The 16,397-nt window shown below is 55.0% G+C and overlaps 1 protein-coding gene across 4 annotated transcripts in view; it reads right to left on the bottom strand.

Annotated features, from left to right (window-relative positions):
* The window catches only part of CACNA2D2 (calcium voltage-gated channel auxiliary subunit alpha2delta 2), a 570,874-nt gene that overhangs the window by 36,627 nt on the left and 517,850 nt on the right, over positions 1–16,397 (bottom strand). For all 4 annotated transcript variants that reach the window (XM_077821335.1, XM_077821332.1, XM_077821333.1 and 1 more), the window contains exons 14-20: positions 16,237–16,326; positions 15,586–15,657; positions 9,014–9,088; positions 7,702–7,776; positions 2,174–2,245; positions 1,408–1,479; positions 1,105–1,166 (exon numbers count right to left, since the gene is read on the bottom strand). In XM_077821335.1, the coding sequence (XP_077677461.1) occupies positions 1,105–1,166; positions 1,408–1,479; positions 2,174–2,245; positions 7,702–7,776; positions 9,014–9,088; positions 15,586–15,657; positions 16,237–16,326 (518 nt within the window). The remainder of the gene's footprint in view (positions 1–1,104; positions 1,167–1,407; positions 1,480–2,173; positions 2,246–7,701; positions 7,777–9,013; positions 9,089–15,585; positions 15,658–16,236; positions 16,327–16,397) is intronic.

Below are 16,397 nucleotides of genomic sequence, written 5' to 3'. Positions count from 1 at the left end.
TTTAGCAAAAATTCCATGATACCATCTTGTATCTGAAAAATAGACTGTGATCATGTCATTACCATGTATTGTAATGTCTATGTATAAGAAGGTAGAATTAAGGTTGTACGTACAATCTTAACTTGGGCATTTTATGAATTTCAAATTCTGAACTGTGCAACCCTAATGGTTTATTAAAATAGGTTTTTTTAGATGGAATTTCCTAGGGTTTACAGTTTTTTTTAAACAAGAGAAAAATCCATTGTCTGGCTCAGTCTGCCCAGGCTCCATGTGTTCAAACCTTTAGGCAGAGTGAGTTACATGTTAATAAAGAGCATCTACTGGACACATCTTGCATTCAGGATTATGTAACACCTCTGAGCAGTTGCTGACATGGGAATGTGACATTAGGAATGTTTGTCATGAAATTTGGTGTCTTTCAGTGCAGTGTAAGATGCCAGATGAAATTCAATAGAAGACTAGTGCAACATACTACACTTAGAAAGGAAAACTCAAATGCACAACTACAAAATGAGGACTGACTGGCTAGGTGGCTGTGCTGCTGAATAGGATCTGGGGGATTACAGTGGATCAAACTGAATATGAGTCAACAATGTGATGCAGTTGCAAAAAAGGCTACTATCATTCTGGGGTGTTTTAACAGGATTGTCGTACGTATGACACAGAAGGTCATTGTCCTGCTCTGCTTGGCACTAGTGAGGCCCCAGCTGGAGTGCTGGGTTCAGTTCTCGGCGCCGCACTTTAGGAAAAATGTGGACAAATTGGAGAGGGTCCAGAAGAGAGCAACAAAAATAATCAAAGATTTAGAAAACCTGACCTGTGAGGACAGGTTGAAAAACCTGGGCATGTTTAATCTTGAGAAAAGAAGGCTGAGGAAGGACAGAGCTGGGGACCACACCCAGGTCTCCTGATTTCCAGCCACCGTTCCATTTACCTTGGACCCCACCAGGAGTCTCCTATCACCCATTTCTCCCTCTCCAGCCGGTGGCTGGCATCCAGCTGGTTTTTCCCGCTGCAGTTCTGTGCCTTCAGAGGGGCCAAAACAGGAGATGGAACAGAGCCCTTCCACCTCCCGCCCCCTCCTACCGGCCACACCCTGCTCACCTGTAATTGGTGCTTTTGATAGGGGCCCAGGTGTAGGTCCTGACGACTTCATCGATGTATCGCTGGAATTGCAAAGAGGACAAGCCATGGTCAGGGCTCAGGAAGAGATACTGAAATGGCAGTCCGGGTGCTACAGCCCACAGACAGGACAGTGCCAGGAGTCACACTCCAGGCTCTGAGTGCAACAGGCCCCTTGCGCGCCAGGACTATTACTGTCTCAGGTTCCCATTGCATTCCATCTTTATCCCCAAGAATACAAGAATTTCTCTCCCCATCTCTGCGTGGGCCCTGCCAAGTCCTTACCTCATCCAGGGATTTGATCAGGGTCTTGATGACTCTCTGCCCTTCGCTGCCATCGATCATACTTCTCCGGATCTAGGGAAAAGGCAGGAAGGGAACTGAGCCCTGACACACACCGTGGCTCTGCACCCCAAGAGGCTGAGCCCTGGCCAGTCAGCTGGCCGTGTGGGCTCTCTGTGATCCTGTCCATGCCCAGCACTCCAGACACATGGGAGAAAGGGGGGAACAGGGAGGGGTTGAATGTGGCCAGTCAAGAGCCCAACAGATCACCAGAAGGGAGAACAGGGCACCGTGCCGGCCCCAGGGACATTGAGATGAAAGCGGAGGGATGACAACCTCTCTGATGGCCCTGTGAGCGGGTGGGATGGGAGTGGAGGATGTTTATGGAGTGAGGGCTGGGTACAATCATGTTCACATGTGCCAGCCCCCAGAAATCCTGTGCAGGACCGCTTTCCTTGCGGGAGTCAGGATTGATGCCAGGGAGTCAGGATCAATGCTCACGTGCCCATACCCCACCATCCCTACCGCCACTAAGGACCAAGTGGCGCAAGGTGTCTGCCCTCCCTTCTCATCCTTAGGCTGTTCCCTGCAGTGCAGGGCAGGGGAAGCGCGGAGGAACCCTGCTGCCCAGGCTGTGCTTGTCCTGTGCACAGAACGCAGCAGATTCCAGGGCCCCTTTGCCAGAAGGGCCCCCTAGCTGCTGTTTTTAACTCAGCCTTTGCCTGAGTCCCTAGTCTTGGTTGAGGGGTGGAGGGAGAGCCCCGCTCACCTCCTCCTTGTTCTCATCCTCCAGCTCAGCATCCAGAAAGTCCAGGGTCACGGGCTCTCGGAAATTGATGATCTGAAAGGAGGAAGAGGCTGGTGAGAATTGAGGGCTCATGGGCACCGGTCAGCAGAGCCAAGCAGCTCGGAGCCGAGTCACGTTCCCCTCATGCAAACCGCCTGACAGCCTGGGCTCAGCCACTCAGTGCACTAGTAAAGCACTCGATTGCTCAGCCAATGCCCTGAAGCATTGTGGGTGCTGGAAGAAATGGCAACACCTTGGAAGAGCGAGACCCAACAGGCTGTACTAGCAAAGCTGTCTAGCTGTTTGCCTTCCCTCGTACCCCCCCCGCATCTGCTCACTGGGGATTCCAAAGCGCCCTATAGACACTAATGAATTAACACTCTCCGGTGTCCTGGAGGGAGGGTTATGAGCCAACTTTAACACATGGGGAAACTGAGGAACAGAGTTGTTGAGCTTTTTTCTACAGCCTTGTACTCCTGTCAGCCCCACAGAGCCTGCGCAGCTCCGGGAGATGGTGCTCTACGCTACAGCGTGCAGACGAGCTCCGGCTGCACAGGTAGAGGCTGGAGGCAGTGAGGGGTGAGTCTGGAGGTAGTGGGGGTCGCACAGTGGTTGCAGAGGACAGACTTGCCTGCAGAACCCTTATTTCTGGAAATGAATAAGCCCAGACTGACTCTCAGCTCCCTGGGGGCGCGTGCTGGGCCAGCAGATTAAATAAACATCCATTTGTCTGCCATCTGGGCACATTAGATACAGGGATCCCTGGGAGACCAGAAGCATGGAGGCTGCCAGTGCTGTTTGTCCAGTCACTTTTCCGAAGCGAACCACTCGCTCTTTAACCCTCAGTGTGCCAATCCTGAGGCAGTCAAGGCAGGTCCCCACTGCTCAGCCCTGCACCCCGGCACGTTGTGTTTAGCCCTGGTTCTGGTGGCTGCCCAGCCACTTTCCACCCAGCACTGAGCTCTTCTCAGGCTTCCCTGGTTTTGCAGATCAGCTCTGGGCTCTCTGGACAGAGCCTGCACCCCAGGCACAGAGCCACCTGTAGGTGATTGAATGAAACTGACGAACAGTGCCCTGGAGGGGTCAGGGCACCGAGACCTTGCCTGCCCCAGCATCCAGCCCAGTGAGCGCTCTGGAGCTGGGGGATGTCCAAGGAGGCATGACATGGCTGATCCTCAAACAGGAGACTGTTTTCAATCAGATCAGCAGGTCTGCAAGGCTTCCTACCCTGGTGATCCCCCAGTCAGTTCTCACAGCACGCGCTGGGCACAGAAAGGAGGTTACTGTTGGAGCCCCTCCCCCACAGGGATGCTGGACTATTTCTGCTGCCATGAAAATAGCTTCGTTGTTAGGGGTTGAGGGGGGACTGGGGTGTCTGTGTGGGCCGCAATCACATACCATTAGCGGGGGAGAGCCCAGGGACTGAATGCTGGGTGGGACAGATTTTCCCACTCATCAGGAGCTTAGCCAGGGATCGATGTGGCTGCTGAAGTGCGATGGGGCACAGGACTCCCTCCCCACAGCAAGGGGGCTGGCTCCTGGCTCAGAGCTCTGTGGGGTGGAGTGATAAAGCTGGGCTGGAGCCTGCAGGTCCAACTGGGCACTCGGGGAGCTCTAGAAGAGCCGCATGCGGGCACTCGGAAGGGTGAGGAATCCGTGAATGTGGGGTGCTCCCTGCCCAGTTACTGGAGGGCTGGGCTGGAGCCTGGGTGGGGGCTTTTCCCGTACTGCCTCCCAGTGAAGCCTCTTGTCAAAGGCTGTTTTGAGCCGTGGGGCCTCTGGCCCCACTCACCAACCTTCCACAACGGCAGGCCAAGGTACTGCTGTAGTGCTATAGTCATCCCTGCCTACAGGCAGCCTGGGCAACACGCAAACACACCTACCTACCCCTAGCCCCCAGTCACAGTACAGGGAACGCTGGGCCATTCTCTGCTCCCGGTGCAGCCATCCACCCAGCAGGTGTGCTGGGCTGGCGGAGCCAGGAGCAAGCACAGGCACCATAGTTCTCTGAACATGTGTGCAGGCAAAGGGGCTACACAGCAGAAAGGAAACATCTGGGGCAGAGCCCCTCACTCCTGCTTTCTCAGCAGCCCTGATACCTAGATCCCATTCAGAACAAAGGGGTGTTCACACCTGGGGCGATTGGGCCGTCCTGTCTAGAGACAGAGGCTGCAGAGTCCAGATCTGATCCTCTCCAGAGTTTGGTGCCATTTCGATCTGGTGTTCGGGCCTGTCCCTGAGAATGGGGGAATGTCACAGCTTTCCAGGTCCAAGATAAGGGTCCTGCTCAGACCGATGCGCCCTCCCTGGTCTCTCTCACTGTGCTGGGCCATGGGAGGTAAACACAACACATGCCTGGACAGCCACGGGGAGAGGAATGGGCCAATACGCTTTCAGCCCCATCGAATGGAAGGGGACGGAGGAGAGTGAATAAATCCCACTGTGTCCCTGTCCGTCTCTGCTGCCCATTAATAATGCTGATGAGCCCCGTGGGACATCTGTGCCAATGAAACATATTTCACCCTGACCGCTGCCATTTCTCAGTGCCTAATTCCCAGCTCGCCTCTGAATGATGAATCTCTCCGATTAGCTCTGAAGCGGGGAGCCAATTTCCCCCGCCCCGCACTGACAGATGTGGCAGCCCCACGAGATAAATGATCCCACTCGCTGCTTCATGTCCCCAGGAAGGCATATTTCATAAAGGGCTGGGCTAATCCCTCTGCGCCCTGTCTGGAGGGGAGCAGGGGCCCATACATCATGGCCCAGAGAGGGAGCGATTAATGCCCATGGAGCAACAGGGCTTCCTACTCAGCTGTGAGCACTAGAGAGGGTTTTGGGGGCATATGAGTGAGGGGTAATTAGCTGGGGATTGAATCCACCCAGGCCCAGCAGAAGCCCATGTGCCTGGGATTGGGTGCCCCACTCGGCGTGGCACAAGCTCACGGGTACACCCCATTGCAGACGCTCAAACACATACAAGCATGTCCATGCACAGCACAAGATTGCAATGCATCAGCCTTCGCCTTGAGGCGGGGGATCAGAAGGGCGCCCTCTGCAGGTCACAGGAAGCTGATCCCACCTCTCCTGCCAGTCAGTGCAATATAACAGCCACAGTGGACAGGGTCAAACTACTCAGTCCTACTCCTGGCTCCCTCTGACACTGACCTGCCATCACCATGAGCAGGTCACTTCCCCTCTCTGTGCTGGGGGATAAGGATCCTGACCTGCCTGCCAATGGGTAGGGGGGCTCAAAGTTGTTCTGTGGCACACGGTGCAGACAAAGCTGGCATCTCAGCAGTGAAGAGGGGCAGGGAGGGCTGTCTGAGTCTGTCTCTTCCTGGCAGATGGGGCTGTGGCCTAGTAAAATCCATGAGATCCCAGAGAGGCTCCTTCCGTGGGAAGCCAGTGTTTGCTGTCTGGCTGCGCCTGAATTTCACGTGGTCCCGCAGACGTGCTTTGCTAGGGGAGTCAATCTCATGTGTGAATCCCTCTGATCACACCGTTATTCAGAATCCCTGCTTTTCCTGGTCAGCTGGGTGGGCACCGAGGCTGGTGGAGTGCCACTAGCAGGAGTGGGAGGTTTGTCTCAGCTGTGACAGGCTCCAGGGGCTTTCCATGGGGGTACTCCCAGCTATGTTCCAGCTCTGTGTGTGTGTGTGAGGGGGGAGAAAGATGTTCCGTGCATTCTCTCTCAGCCTCCTTGCCCACATGCCCGGGGCTGTGCCCATCCCTATAACTGAAAGCAGTGACCAGAACCTCAGCTGGCATAAATCTATGTCGATCCAGTGACTTCACTACAGCTATGCCAGATCCAGAATGTTCAAGTCTCTGTCATTCCCCCTGCCATGGCACGGAGGCGCTTTCTCTCTCTCTTGGGGCTGGATTAGACCAAACTACATCAGCACTGGCCTGCTCCTTCAAAGCCCTAACTGGGGGGAGAGCCCAGCTCTCTGGGAGTCCCAGCTCATCTGGCACCCTTCTCCAGCAGCTGTATCGCCAGGGATGGAGCAGGTGATGTCCAGCTTTTCAGAGACAGGTCAGGCTCATGACCCTCCATTTTAACAAATCGGAAAACTGAGGCACAGAGTCCTGAGGCCAGCTGCCCAAGGCTGTGCAGCACCAGGAAAAGCCCAGAGCTTTGATCTATGGACTATAAGGTGGATAGAAAGCTGGCTAGATTGTCGGGCTCCACGGGTAGTGATCAATGGCTCCATGTCTAGTTGGCAGCCGGTATCAAGCGGAGTGCCCCAAGGGTCAGTCCTAGGGCCGATTTTGTTCAATATTTTCATTAATGATCTGGAGGATGGCGTGGATTGCACCCTCAGTAACTTTGCAGATGACACTAAACTGGGAGGAGAGGTAGATACACTGGAGGGTAGGGATAGGATACAGAGGGCCCTAGACAAATTAGAGGATTGGGCCAAAAGAAATCTGATGAGGTTCAACAAGGACAAATGCAGAGTCCTGCACTTAGGACGGAAAAATCCAATGCACCGCTACAGACTAGGGACCGCATGGCTAGGCAGCAGTTCTGTAGAAAAGGACCTAGGGGTTACAGTGGATGAGAAGCTGGATATGAGTCAACAGTGTGCCCTTGTTGCCAAGAAAGCCAATGGCATTTTGGGATGTATACATAGGGGCATTGCCAGCAGATTGAGGGATATGATCATTACCCTCTATTTGTCATTGGTGAGGCCTCATCTGGAGTACTGTGTCCAGTTTTGAGCCCCACACTACAAGAAGGGTGTGAAAAAATTGGAAAGCGTCCAGCGGAGGGCAACAAAAATGATTAGGGGACTGGAACACATGACTTATGAGGAGAGGCTGAGGGAACTGGGGTTGTTTAGTCTGTGGAAGAGAAGAATGAGGGGGGATTTGATAGCTGCTTTCAACTACCTGAAAGGGGGATCCAAAGGGGATGGATCTAGACTGTTCTCAGTGGTAGCAGATGACAGAACGAGGAGTAATGATCTCAAGTTGCAGTGGGGGAGGTTTAGGTTGGATATTAGGAAAAACTTTTTCACTAGGAGGGTGGTAAAGCACTGGAGTGCATAACCTAGGAGGTGGTGGAACCTCCTTCCTTTGAGGTTTTTAAGGTCAGGCTTAACAAAGCCCTGGCTGGGATGATTTAGTTGGGGATTGGTCCTGCTTTGAGCAGGGGGTTGGACTAGATGACCTCCTGAGGTCCCCTCCAACCCTGATATTCTATGATTCTATGATCTTCTTCCTTGAGGGAGCAGTGTCCTTTGATATGTATGGAATGGCCATGGCTACTGCTGTCCTACCCCCCACTGTCTGCTGACATTTGGCTCCGGAGCTGTGAGTCAGACCCTCTGCGAGTTGCAGACTGCATAGGGTCAGGGCAGACTGCAGTGGGTGTGGCAGGGTGAAGGGCCTGGGACTGTGAGGGCTCCAGGCTCCTTGCATTGGGACCCCGGAGAGTAGATGTATTCCAGGCCCAGATATTGTTGGCAGGGGTCAAAGCTAGGGAGCAAGGCCCCTGCCCATACCTGGGGTTGCAGGTTTGGATGCAGCAGGACGTATCCATTCAGATCAATGGCGAAGATGTAGCCGTTAGCCCCTAGCTGCAGGAGGCGAAGAGAAGAGACTGTGGGTTAGGGCTCTGACAGAGAAGCAGCTCGGAGCTTGCCAAAGGGAGGCCTGGAGCTCGGTCTCTGCCCAGCACAATCACAGCCTCAGTGTGCTGGGCCCACCTCAGCTGATCCCAATTCAGAGGCCCCTGCCTCCTGCAGGGCCCACCCCAGACTCCCCTGCCTCCTCCAAGGTCCAGAGAAACCTGGCTCTGCTTCGCATCCTTCCAGGGATGGAACCCATCACCTCTCCTTGATGGACAAGGAAATGCAGCCCAGATTCTCACTCTGTAGGGGGCTGGAGTCTATTCTGGGAGGCCCAGAACCCCAGCTGAGGTCCTCCCCCCCGGGCTGAGGGAACCTTCTTTTTCCCTGACACTTGGCTTCGTCTGCTGAGACGTCTCTGCCTGGGGAGTCGCAGTGAAATGCCAGGCTGAATCGAGGTGCCTCAGCAACCGGGCACAGAGCGGTCCGATACTCCCTTCTTCTGCCATCTCCAGCATCTCACCGAGCTGATGATCCTGTTTGTCTGAGCCCTCCCGCCTGAACGTTTGATACGCCCCTTGCCCAGGGACTCCTCGCTGTCTGGCTCGGTAGAGAAACCCTGCCCCGGCACTGGTGACAGGATCCCTGGATCCCAGGGGACGATGGCTATTCAGAGGTTGGATCGGACCGTCCCACCCACACATGCACAGGAGCGACAGGGCAAAGTGTTCTCAATCCAGCCAGGCAGGAGATCTGACAGAGCAGGGACATGCCTCGAGTTCTGACCCTCAGAAGCCAGGCTGCTGCTTCCCTGCCAGGCAGCAGGGTCTGTATAACCCAGCTGTGCTCTTTCTCAGCAGGGTGTGACATGTGGGGTCAGATCCTCTGCTGGACCAAGTCACGTCCCTGTAGCTCCTCTAGCGTACTCCAGCTGGAGACGTGGCTGGCTCCCTTTAGTGGGGTACCTGCTTCCTAGCAACACAGGCTGTCCGAGACTGTTTCACGTAGTGTCCCTCCTGCAGGGGTTGCTACAGGGACTGGTGCAGGAAAGCGATGCAGAAAGGACCGAGGGAGACTGGTGCTGCTCAGCGCCTCGCCCATTCTATGCCTCACGTTCCCCTCCCCTCATGGCCAAGGGCAGAGCAAAGAAGCCCCTGTTTCCCCTCTCTCCCGCCATGGCCCCGGGGATGGCCTGCGAGGTGGCATGCGAGGGACCCCTCTGAGTGGGGCCCACTTCCCCACGCACGTTGTAGCGCGGCGTCAGCTTCTTGATGTCATTGAGAGCCACGTCGATTCCCATCACGCCCAGGATGAGCTGGTTCTGCAAGAAGCAGACAAAGTGGCGTCAGCGCCAGGATTGAGGCCAGAGCTGTGGGCATCCCACGTGGGTGGGAGCACGGGTGCCATTCTACTCCCTTAGTGGGTGCAAACCCTAAGTGCACACACACACACACACACACACACAGACACTTGGATTTGAAGGGCCTTCTGCAGGTCAAAACAGAAACTTCGCACTCAAATCTCCGTGCCAAGGGGATAGCCATGGGAGAGGCTGATTCTCATGGGCCTGTTCCCCCGACAGCTTTTTGCTTAACTCCTCCAAGTACATTTGAGGCCTCTCTGATACCAGGGCTCTGTCAGGGGAGCAGTGAATGACTAATACAAATGTTATTATCCACTCACCCTGGAGATGTGGCTTGTTTCTCTCTCACAGCTGTCCATCTCTAGGCACCTTCATTCCAAAGTACTTCACAGACTCGACATGTTACCAACTCCCCCCACCCCCAATACTGAAATGCAGCCAGCTCGGGGGTGGAATTTAGCAACTATTATATAGTGTAATGGATCTGCAAAGCAGTGGACTACAATTCTCACCAGCCCTCTTTCCCTGGCCAGGTAAGGGAAATATCCTGAACCAGGAAGTGCCCAGCGCTCTGTTTGGAAGTGGGGGCCGCATGGCAGCAGGGAGCTGGAAAGACACCCCAGAACTGTGGCCAAAGCTGCAGGTAGAACAGACTGTGACTGCTGGACACCACAGCTGGGTGCAGCTCTGGGTGGGATTTATGGGGGAGCAGCAGCGGTTGGGCAGGAAGTCAGTGCAAAGGTGCCCCAGTGAGAGACACTGAGCCTGGCTTGGAAACCCACAAATGCTTATTTGCTTGAACAGAGACTGGATTGGAGAGAGCACCCCAGGCATCGGAACTGCCCCAGGGACCCAAACAGGAAATGGCTCATCATGGCTAGCACCTACAAGACCTAGCTGCTGTACTTGCCTCCAAGACACAATACACTGGGCATGCTACTGGCACCCTTGGGGCTTGGGGTACAGAGTAACCCCAATAAGTACAAAGGCAACACAGCAACACTACAAGCAGGAAAAGAAGATTACCATAGTTCAACAGCAGGAGGCATGTGAAACAGGCTGAATGTACTCACTGAAATGAAGACAGAATGGCTCAACTCTTCAAAGACACTTAGGCGTCAAACTCCCATCGGGAGTTAGGCACCTAAATGTACCTTGGAGGATCCAGGACAACAACCCCAGCCTTATGGAAAATGCCACAGAGTCTTAACCGAGAGACCAGCAAACAGTGACGCTCTCTGGGACTTGGGGCCACCAAACTAACCACAAAGCCAGGACAGGATGCACAGGGAAAAATCACAGCAACGGGACTATCCTATGAACATGAGTTCAGTGCCAGGGAACAGCTGACGAGAGGGAGGGGCTTAGTAAGGAGACCATTAGAAGAAGCTAGAATTGGTTTGTAAGGCTGCCTGCTAGACTCCGAGCTGCCCTGGGTAAAGTTAAGACAGGTCACTTAATTAAGAGCAAAGTGCTCAGGCTTTCAAGGGCTGTCTTAGCATTTAACGTCTAGCTCTTTAGCATTGGTTCTGCGCATTCCCCCTGCCTGAGGTCTCCCCAGAACAGTAACGGAGTTTTGCAAGCCCTGACTGCTGCTCTCTGCACTGTTCTCTTCTTATTACCTGTGAGACCTGAACGGCAAATTATAACCTCCTCAGGCAACGATCACAGCCATAAAAAGCAACTCGACCCGAGGGTGGATTTGCTCCCCTGGGTCCTAATTGTTCCCCAGATGACCATGGGTGTGGGGGTCTCAGCCATTTTGCTACATGAGGACCTGCTTGACAAAGGCGAAGACTCGATTCTATCTATCAAAGGCATTTACTGAGGTAGTGTCTCAGAATCTCGCCATCTTCAATGCAGTTCTCCTCACAACATCCTATGCGGCAGGGCTGTTATCCCCACTGTACAGCTGGGAAATTGAGGCACAGAGAGGCTAAGGGACATGCCCAAGGTCGTACAGGCAGTCTGTGGCAGAGCAGGGACTTAACCCAGGTTTTCCAAGTCCTAGGCTAGTGCCCTGACGGCCAGACCATGCTTCCTCCATTGTGTATCAGGATTAGAGGTGACTCTGGGTCCCACAATCCAGCCCCAGGCCTCTGTTTCAGCTCAGTATGGACATGGGTCTGAGCCAAAAAGTCTGGCTTCAGATCCAAACTTCCCCCAGCTCTGGGGGTGTGAGCAGAACCAGGATTTTAAACTGCCCCATTCTTGGGAAAGGAGCCAGCTGCCAAGGTCTGGATCCAGATCTGAAGTTTCTGATAGTTTGGTTCCAGATTTTGGGCCCACCTCTACGCAGGACATGCCCATTCCCTTCTCCACCCTCACACATCCTGCCCTGCTGCTGCTCCCCTTGAAGAGACACCAATGCCCACAGCTGCTATCCCGCTTGATGTGGGACAGGACAGGCTGCTTCAGCAGGCACTAGCCCAGCTCCTCAGGGGACAGAGGCTTGGTCTCTGGCCTTGTTGCTTACTCAGTTGGGAAACAGATTGCTGGCTGCTTACAAACACAAAATACTGCTGCAGTGATCAATCCAGAGCAGTACAAAGAGGGGAGCATGACACTGGGGGAGAGGAGGCTGAGCCAGTGCGGAGCAGTGAGTTGAGGCAGGTGGTCGAATTAGGGCATTATTGCCGGGGATCTGGTTAGCAAGGGCTACGTGTCGCATTTGCTCGTTGCTTTGTGTTTTATCCACCTGCCCCGGCTGCCTCTGGGAGCTGCCCAGAATTCACCCCTACCAGCTCCCTTGTCAGGCAGCATCCGACTCCCCTGCAGCTGGTGGCCTGCTCTTTGTTATGCTGGAGCAAATCTCTGGGCACCTGGGGCTTTCCTCCAGGGCAGGAAGGGCAGGATGTGTGAGGGTGGAGAAGCGAATGGGCGTGTCCTGCGTAGAGGTGGGCCCAAAATCTGGAACCAAACTATCAGAAACTTCAGATCTGGATCCAGACCTTGGCAGCTGGCTCCTTTCCCAAGAATGGGGCAGTTTAAAATCCTGGTTCTGCTCACACCCCCAGAGCTGGGGGAAGTTTGGATCTGAAGCCAGGCCCTGTGGTCTGGGCCACGACCGCTCGAGAGCGCACAGCAGCAGGGACAGGCCCAGACTCGCGCTCTGCTAGTGCACGGGGTGGATGCAGGTGGGAGGGGATGATGCTAGAGCAGCCAGCCTAGAGATGCCAGTCACCTGAGTGCAGGAGTTGTCCTGCCAGCCCCAGTGGGAGTGGTGGATCCCTGTTAGGGGAGAGGCAAGGGGTGTGCTTCAGCTGCGCTCTCCCTTCCCACCCTTCCTTCACCACTGCTGTGGCTGAGCCCCTCCTGGCGATGCTCCCCCCTCGCCAGCGCCTACCGTTGGCTACATCCGGTGATGCAGCATCCCTGGAAAGGGTCGTGAGCATCTCCTGAAGGACCATGGGCTGCTGGCCCAGCAACGGATCCCTACGCAGCACGCCAGGGCCTCGTCACATGCCGCAGCTGGGACTCCAGCCTGTGCTTTGGTTTCCAGCACAAATAGCCACCATGGCACATGTGGCTCCCTCAACCCCCTGTGGGTTGGCACAGGCTGGGTCTAGCTGCACAACTTTTGTCCTTTAATATTGTATCAACCCGGGAAACTACAAGAACAGGCAAGAAAGCCCAGTTGGAAGGAGGCTGGGGGAGGAGCTCCATTTGGCATACAGAGCCATACATTGGTTCACTAACCCCCACCACTGCTTTCCTCACCTGCCCTGTCTCCCTGATCTGCATACAAGCTCCACAGAGAAACAGGAGCCACTGCTCCATTTCTCTACATCCCTCCTTCCCCCTAACCCCAGCAACCCCCCTCAGGACATCCATAGCTGCTGGGGTGAATGCAGCATCTCAGCTGTCCCAGCCCTGCCCTTTCGGGTGGGTTGATCCAGCTCATGTTATCCGCATCCTCATGGCTCTGGTTCTGTTCCCAGGGAATTGCAATGGAAGTTAAACCAGGCCCAAGCTCCCAACCTCAGCCCCCTTGGCTCGTCTTTGTGGCCGATGCCCCCCGGAGCAGAGGTGCTCTTTTGTTTCAGTATCTAAAGGGTTTTTTGTTTTTGCCTGGAAGCAAAAAAACTGACCAGGAGAATAAATAAACTGTAATAATAATAATAATAATAACATGAAACAAAACCGTTGGAGAGACCCAGGGAAGAGGAGGTGGATGGGGTGGGTGGCAGAAGAGTCAGGGGGTTCTGGGAGGAGAGGGCTAGGAAAGGTCGGAGGTCAAGGATAGAACGCAGAGCGTTAGCCTCAGTGATGCTGGTTCTTGTCTGGAGGGCAGGAAGATGGGCAGGAAAGAGAAAACTGACAGAGAGCAAACGAGAGACCAAATCCAACACATCAGACACTGAGATGAGTCTCTCCTGTCCTGCACTTCCTCCGACGCAGCCTCAGAGATCCTGCTTCCATGGAAATCAATGCAAATTTGGCAGGATCAGGCCCTTAAAGGTCACATAGTTGCCGTTCTCAAGCTATGACCTATGGCTAAGGCTACGTGACTTCCAGAGACCTCTGTGACATTTTCCTGAGCAGCTCTCAAGTGCTGCTGGCAGCAGGACCCCCTTGTAACTCCCAGCTGCCACATGCACCTCCCCTGGAGCTCCCAGCTGCCAGGCCACGGGGGGACCCTGCAGCTCCCAGCTTCTGAGAGGGGATCCCACAGCTCTCAGCTGCTGCGGGTGGCAGGGGGAAGCCTGCAGCTATCTAGATGCCACCCCCACAAGAGCTCCCAGCCATTGTGGGTGGCAGGGAGACCCCGGACCACTCTGCCACCATGGGCGGCGGGGGCCCCTCCCGGAGCTCTGAGGCACCGCAGGCGGTGGAGGGGCCCCACAGCTACCCAGTCACTGTCCATAGAGGGGCCCTGAAGCTCCCAACAACCATGGGCAGCAAGGGGACCCTCGCAGCTTCCCAGTCGTGGCGGGTGGGGGAGGACCCTGGAGCTCCCAACTGCGGCAGGTGCTGGAGCCTCCTTTCTCCCCATTTTGTCAGGGATATTTTTAGTAAAAGTCAGGGACAGGTCATGGGCTTCTGCAAATTTTTGGTTATTGCCCATGACCTGACCCTTTTACTAAAAATATCTGTGATAAAATCTTAGCCTTACCTATGGCGCACCAGTGAGTACTGGCACGCAGGGGTGGGTGGGTGGGTCGGTTTTGCCAGCCGGTTCAAGGCTGGGACAGGGAGAACACCACCTGCTGAGCACGCATCGCTAAGGCTAAGATTATGTCATGGAGGTCACAGAAGTCACGGAATCCAAGACTTCCAGTGACCTTCATGACATTGGGGGCCCCGCAGCTGACCAGCCTCCACAGGCGACAGGTGACCCTCTGGCGGGACCCCCCGCAACTACCTGGCCGCTGCCGTTGGTGGCGACTCCTGAGCTGCCCAGCTGCTGCCACTGGCAGGGGTTCCCCTGCAGCTCCCAGCCACCGGCGGCAGTGGGACCCTGGAGCTGCTTAGTGGCCGCTGGCAGGGGTCCTCCCGCAGCTCTTAGCCACCGCAGGGGCAGGATGCTGGACCCTTCTCTCTCCCCATTTTGTCAGAGATGTTTTTAGTAAAAGTCAGTGACAGGTCATGGCTTCCGTGATTTTTTGTTCATCGCCCATATCCTGTCCATGACTTTCACTAGAAATATCCATGACAAAATCGTAGCCTTATTCATCACCACCTCCTGCAGCACCAAGTGTTGTTCTGCGACGTCTTCCATCCCAATACTGACCCACGCAAGTCTGCTTAGCTTGGGAGAAAGCCTGAGCTTGCAGCAAAAGGTGGCACGCCTGAGAGAATCCCTGCATAGATTGTCCCTCCCTGCCCAGCCAGTGACTCCAGCGATTGTCTCCAGCACAAGAAGATGGGCAGGGAACAGAAAATGGACAGCAAACAAGGTACCGAGTCCAACACGTACCCATCTCTCCTGCTAGTTTTCTGGCCAGATTCATTTGTGATTGAGCTCTGAGCTACCATCTTCCTCTTTAAAACCCAGCAGGGACTCGCCCCAGCCAGTTCCAAATGCCCCAATCTTCCATCCGCTCCTCTTGTCCCTGTGCTCTCTGCCTCTCTCCATGCCATCTCTCACCTGCGGCTACAAGGGCCACGGCCTCTGCAGCTGCTGCCGGCTGAGCCAGCCTCCCTGTAGCTCTCCACTTCCTAGTCTCATTGAAAGACAAACCCTTCCTCTTCTCCCGCTGGCTCCTGGTCCCCCCCGTCCCTGTTTGGGATGCAGTTTGAATTGACACACACTATGCACAGTAATGCTAGGTTGTGTTTTGTCTTTCTCCCCACCACACACACACACACACACACACACACAGGCACAACTTGATTCTCCACTCCCACTGGCTTGGCCCCAGTGTGACCCCACGGATACCCCTGCACTTTCTCTTAGTTTACAGGGGTGTACGGGCCCCTAGAGCTGGAGAGAGGACAGTAACGTTTCATACCTTTCTGTTGCTGCCGCCATCCTCCGTGAGGTTAAACACTGGCAGGGTGCCAGTCACCATCAAGCCCAGGCCCTGGACAGAGAAAGGAAAGGCAACCAGTCAAGCAAGCTCTCGGACACGTCTGCTCCGGTCTGACAGCTCCTTCGCAGGCTCTGCGCCACTGCTGGCCTGGGTCCATTGCATGGCTGAGGAAATCTGGGCATTTATCCCAGGCTGGGACAGAGGCCACAGAACGGAGCTGGTGAGCTGCAGTACCGAGCCCTGGGGGTCCACTGTGTCGACAAGGATCTGCTACCTGTGTCTGGCTTGACATGCTTCCCTCCCACCGTGAAGTTCTGAAGGGGGGTTGCCATGTGGTTTCCTTTTGGCACCAGCAGAGCGGCTGTAAATCTACCCTGAGGGTTCTGCGTCCCGTGGGGGGTAATTGCCAGGACTGTCCACATGTAGCCGGGCTATCCAGTCCCTGATGGGAGCTAGCAGCTCCCAGCTCTCTGACTGAAGAGCCTAAAGCATTATCATAACCCCCTGCTAATTGGAAACCGAAGCTAAATGTCCATGGAGCAGCACCGAGCAAGCAGCTGCTCCAGCAGCTGGGGGAGTAAAAGCACAGGTGGGCGCAGTGGGGAAAGGGCTCGCTTCTGTCTTGCTTACCAGAGCATCTTGATAGACATTGGTCCACTGAACCTGTTTTGCTTTGTTCCCTGCCAGGACCATGGGTCTTCCCAGCACATCCAGGTACTCCTGCAGACACAAGGAGAGAGGCCAGCCATGAGACAGAGACGGGTACCCCCCCCCGGCCCATCAGAGATGGG

This window comes from Eretmochelys imbricata, chromosome 7 (genome assembly GCF_965152235.1).
Source record: "Eretmochelys imbricata isolate rEreImb1 chromosome 7, rEreImb1.hap1, whole genome shotgun sequence".
Classification (NCBI taxonomy): Eukaryota; Metazoa; Chordata; order Testudines; family Cheloniidae; genus Eretmochelys; species Eretmochelys imbricata.
The sequence above is the reverse complement of the archived record's forward strand: the minus strand, read 5'-3'. Positions and strand labels throughout refer to the sequence as shown.